This window comes from Pygoscelis adeliae, unplaced genomic scaffold (assembly GCF_000699105.1).
Source record: "Pygoscelis adeliae isolate BGI_AS28 unplaced genomic scaffold, ASM69910v1 Scaffold38, whole genome shotgun sequence".
NCBI classification, from domain to species: domain Eukaryota; kingdom Metazoa; phylum Chordata; class Aves; order Sphenisciformes; family Spheniscidae; genus Pygoscelis; species Pygoscelis adeliae.
The window spans coordinates 3,745,517-3,750,627 of record NW_008825614.1 but is presented as its reverse complement, the minus strand read 5'-3'; the positions used below and the strand labels follow the sequence as shown (position 1 = coordinate 3,750,627).

The 5,111-nt window shown below is 37.3% G+C and overlaps 1 protein-coding gene across 1 annotated transcript in view; it reads left to right on the top strand.

The window, feature by feature from the left end:
* The window catches only part of C2CD5 (C2 calcium-dependent domain containing 5), a 65,501-nt gene extending 60,733 nt beyond the window's left edge, over positions 1–4,768 (top strand). Inside the window, exons 25-27 of the mRNA XM_009333010.1 lie at positions 206–396; positions 3,276–3,422; positions 4,123–4,768. Coding sequence (XP_009331285.1) covers positions 206–396; positions 3,276–3,422; positions 4,123–4,254 — 470 coding nt within the window. The 3' untranslated portion in view covers positions 4,255–4,768. The remainder of the gene's footprint in view (positions 1–205; positions 397–3,275; positions 3,423–4,122) is intronic.
* Positions 4,769–5,111: the final 343 nt, after the last annotated feature.

Sequence of the window (5,111 nt, the reverse complement as noted above, 5' to 3'; positions counted from 1 at the left end):
AAGAAATTCCATTTCAGCTTTTTGTCTCCTTTTGCATGCATTGCATGATAATTTCCTTTCTCACATGATATGGCTGAGCATCACAGGCAGCTGAATGTTGTCACCAAGCTATTTGGAAACCATAAAGAAGAGTTTTTGTGTTTTGAGAAACAGTGATCGATCTTACTTGATAGTTACTTTCTCTTCTTTTTTTCCATCTTTTTAGCTGCTTCACTTGATAAAGCAAGTCCATTGGCTGAGGGATACTTACGGCACCGTTCTGTTCCATCATGCACCAATTCTACCGTCTCAGTTGTTAAGATGACACCTCTTTCTTTTCTACCTGGGGCAAAAATAACCAAATATCTTGGGATAATCAACATGTTTTTTATACGAGAAACCACTTCTTTGCGTGAGGTGAGCTGTATATCAGGGATTAGCACACTTTGTTAATCATAATAATCACAAGTAAATACCTGAACAGCTTTGAGTTGAGGTATGGCACAGCGAGGGAATAGAGTTTTTGTCACTTGAGAGAGGTGCTGAGTGGGGAGTAAGTCACATTGCACTGCTCTTGTCATAGAGCATACAGAGCTGCTTTGTGTTTAGCAATGTTAGGAAGGGGTTACTTAAACATTGCCATTGTTGTTGAATTTGGATATAACACTAAACCAGTGAGTTCTTAAACAGAACTATTTGGAAAAAAATAGGTCTTTGACCAGCAGTGGTAGTTGGGATCATTTGAACCCAAACCCGAGATTAATTTAAGGGGTGGGGGGGGAGAAAATCCATTCGTTGGCTTCTAAATCTCATTTAGGAAGCTCAATGATGAACTTCCACAGTGTATTTGGATTTTAGAATTCTTTGGTTAATACCAGGTTTCCCATATCATATATAATATTTATGCTGATTTTTAATATAACATTCTCTGCATTCTCAGTAACATAGCTCTGTGTAGTGAGCATCTAAAAAGCATGCCGTAGAGTATATAACCACACAAGCAGCTTGGAGGGTGTAGCTAGCGATACTCAAACAATGATCTCCAGTCTGGATCTGGACAACAGATACTCCTCTGAGAATGCAAAAACGCAAGACGCGTTCCTTATCGTTTTTCTGTCCTTTTGGGAAGTAGGTGCATCCTTCTGCTACAATTTCCAGCCACAGAAATAGAATGTACCTCTTGCCTGGTTTGTCAGTGCTGAAGAGTATGCTGTTTCTTGCTAATTACACATTGATAAAACTGTGTAGCAGATGTTAATAAAAATGATCAGCTTTCATAAAAATGAGTTGCGAGCTCTTCAGAGGAACTTTGGTCAGACAAACATCTTGTTTGGATCTTGCAAGTTACGGCCCCTTTTAACTTGAGAAATCTATGCAAAGGACAGCATTTGAAAAGGACGTATATGGTATGACGAGGGAAATGGTTACATGACGTTTCTGTACTAACTGCAGCTTCTGTAGATACAGATTAAATAGCTGATAAGCAAGCTTTGGTAACTGCGATAGCCAATCTCAGCGGAGGTAGGTTGCTCTAGTATTTGATTCAACTCCTCCATAAAGTTGGGATGGTTGTACAGTTTCTGTGCTGCTGTCAGTCTGCAATTTCCAGCACCCAGGGCAGCTGATTTAAATCTGTTTCAGCTGCACAGGCTGATTCACAAACCAGTTTTAATACTAGTTGCACAGTATTGCTCTGAGGCTGTAACAGGGTCAAAACAGTGGTCATTATATCCAACTTGAGCGATGTGTTTCAGATTCTACAGAAAAATAATTAGCAGCGTTTATGTTTGTATTGCTTTATATTTTTGCTTATGGTAGTTTACAGAATATTGAGGCCCTATGAATGCTTTCATAAGCTGAAGTATATACCAGGCACTGTGCTTCAAAAATTAATGATAATTTTAAGTCCAATTTATCCATTGCTTTTAGGTTTTGCCATTTACAGGTGGATATTTATAATCTTTTGTTAACTGCTGTCATCAACTTTTGTATTAGGTTTATAATACTACAGTTTTTTTTTTTCCCCCATCAGTTGCTGTAACTATTAAAACACTTGGACAAAATCAAAATTTCATGAGGAATGACAAACTTGTATTGAAATTTTGATTTCTGGCTGCAGTTGACTTCATTCATGCTTTATGCTTGGATTGGTGGAATTATACTTGCCTTTTGTTTGTTAATTTTCCTCCAAGATACGTTTCCTAATGTCTTTATGAGTCTGTTCAGGGCAGATCATGCTTTTTCCAGCAGATATGAGGGCAGTCCGTATTTGTTGAAGTTCGGCTTAGTTAGCCACCTCTTCTACCTACCTCTTTCATTTTTTCCAGTGGCATACACACGTGGGAAGTCTAGTGGTCTTGCCTTTCACTTTCATTTTGAAATTTTGCAGATATTTTTAACCAATAGTGAGCTCTGTTTCATCAGTTTGTTTCCTTAGTTTTTTCTGTGGGTTTTTATTTTTTTTGGTTGGTTGCCTGGTTTTTGTGTGTTGGGTTTCCCCCCGCCAATGTAGTCGCTCATGTTCTTTCATAAGTATTGTCTAGAAAATAAACATACTTCATTGTTTTCCTTCTCCGTTCACTGCAATTTAAATTACTCAGCTTGGCACCAAAGAAGTAAAAATCCCCCACAAGCACCATCAAGTCAAAAAAACTTCACTAAGCAGGATGGCCAGAAATTCTTTTGGGCTTCAAGGGAAAAAAAAAACTGGAATAGCTTGCTTGTCAAGTCTCTGCTCTGTCCCTTGCTTACTTTGTATTTTGAGGGATCATTTCTTTAGTGAATGTTGAGAACGAATGACAGTCATTAGCATACATGAAGTTGCAGTGACCAAAAGTAATGGCCACTCCTTACCAGTAATTTCCAAGAAGTCTAAATCTCTCGTAATCCTCAGTAAGAAAATATTCTTTATCTGCGTCCCGGTTTTCAAAAAAATGGGTAGTATCCTTCCTGATGAAAGAAAAACTCATTGTTCAGCTGTCAGTGGAATATTACATGTTCCTGCAGAGGTGTAGGAATGTCTGAAAAGTATGAGTATATGTAATACACTGACTACAAAGAATACCAGTTACAAATGAATAACCTACTTCTGATTCTTTTCCTCAAACAGTAAGTTCCATTGGTCTGATTTTTTAACTGTGACCCATTAAACAATGAATAGCTTTTAAGTTCTGTACAATATACCATTTAGGATTCACTGAAATATTCAGCTGATAAAAGTGTAATAAAAGCATTCAGCATCTTGTAGCAGTGCCTAACGTAAAATGTTCTTGGTTTGGTTTTTTTCTCCATTTTAGGAAGGTGGTGTCAGTGGTTTTCTCCATGCTTTTATTGCTGAAGTGTTTGCAATGGTGAGAGCTCATGTTGCAGCTTTAGGGGGCAATGCCGTTGTCTCATACATAATGAAGCAGTGTGTTTTTATGGAGAATCCAAACAAAAATCAGGTAAATTATTATATGGAATAACAATGCTATTGTGGCTGGTATGACACAAATATAAATTTTATGTATTTAAAAAACAAGAATGCTGTTAGAGCTATGTCTGCATAACACTTCTGGATCTCTCATCATAATGGCCTGTTTAAAGAAGCCAAGAGCATTCTTGAACACCTCAGCACGAAATTACAAATGTGCTTCATAAATACCCAAATGGGTAAAAGTACTAAGTTCACTAGAATGAATTAAATTGCAGGAAACAGTAGAATAGTGGTTCTGCACTTACTTAGCTTTTCTGATGTTGCAATGTTAGGATTTTCATCCTTTTTATGTGAAGTTGCTGATACAAAATGCTCCGTTTTGGACATAAAGGGACAAAACTTTATTAATAAAGGCGACAACTGAATATGGTTGTTTTGGTACATGAAATATGTTCAACACAGTAGTGAAAGGAAGTACAGCTACCCAGATACTTCATTTGTGGTGGTCTCATAAGAATCTGTCTACGTGTTCGATAGCACACAGGTGAGTAGATATAAAAGGAAATATGGCAGGGATTGCCTCACTAATAAATTCTAATAATTTGTCCTTCTCTGAGCTCTGTCGACTTTTCTGTTATCTGTGTAGTTACATCTAGCAGATATCAGTAAACATAAAATAGATAATTCTTCAATGTTTGGTAATTGCGTATCGTCCTTTTTTTTTCCAGGCCCAGTGTTTAATCAATGTAAGTGGCGATGCAGTCATCTTTGTACGTGAATCTGAGTTAGAAATGTTACCAGTACAACCTTCTACGGTTGTTTCTCAACCTACAAGTTCTGGAGGAGATGTCACGACGTGAAGACAGAAAAAGTGAAATAGTCTCTGCCAAATATAAAAATTGTTTAAAATGTGGGAATGTTTAGGTTTGCATCTTCAAAATCAGTATCTCCCCATAACGTTAACAGCCCAAATCCAAGACAACCACTATACTTTGTCCTTTATGTAATGGTCAGGGCAGCATATTGGCAGGTATGCTTTGATTCTTTTGTTACAATTACAGGCCCCTGTGAAACAGAGACAGAAGATGAAGCACTGATATGAAAGCATGGATTAAAATAGTAGGCATCACATGGAACTGTGAAAGTAAACAAAAACTCTGTTGCATTTCCCAGCTGTTTAACAGGACCATGACAAGTTATAATTCAGAACCATCTCTGAGTTTGCATATTGTATTAGCTGATTCTCCGCTCAGTTTAAAAAAAATAAAAGCGGGGTTGAGGTGGGTGGGAGATAACTGAGAAGCCTGTATTAGCAACCGTTGCCCGAGGAGCGAGAGATTTGTGCGCAGGCTAATAAAATGTGGGCTGAAGTCTGAACTTGCCTTAAAACATAGAGTGTGAAGAAGAAGCAGCAGCACCAAGAAGTCGCAGTTTGAATTTCTGCACACTAAAAATATTTTTCAACTGTTTGTGAACTGCTGATTTTTTTTAAGTTATTACTATACAGCGTATGTTTTGGGTGGGGTTTTTTGTTGTTTGTTTTTGTTTTTTAAGAAGTGCCAGACCATGATGCTGTGTTCTAGTCATCCCTATGGTTAAAAGAAGAAAAAAGAACAAAAAGTTCCAAAGTGTGTTAGGTGCTATTATAAGACATTCACTTCAATATTGACAAAACAGATCTGTTTTTATATAAGATTCTGTGAAAGAATTGTCCTGA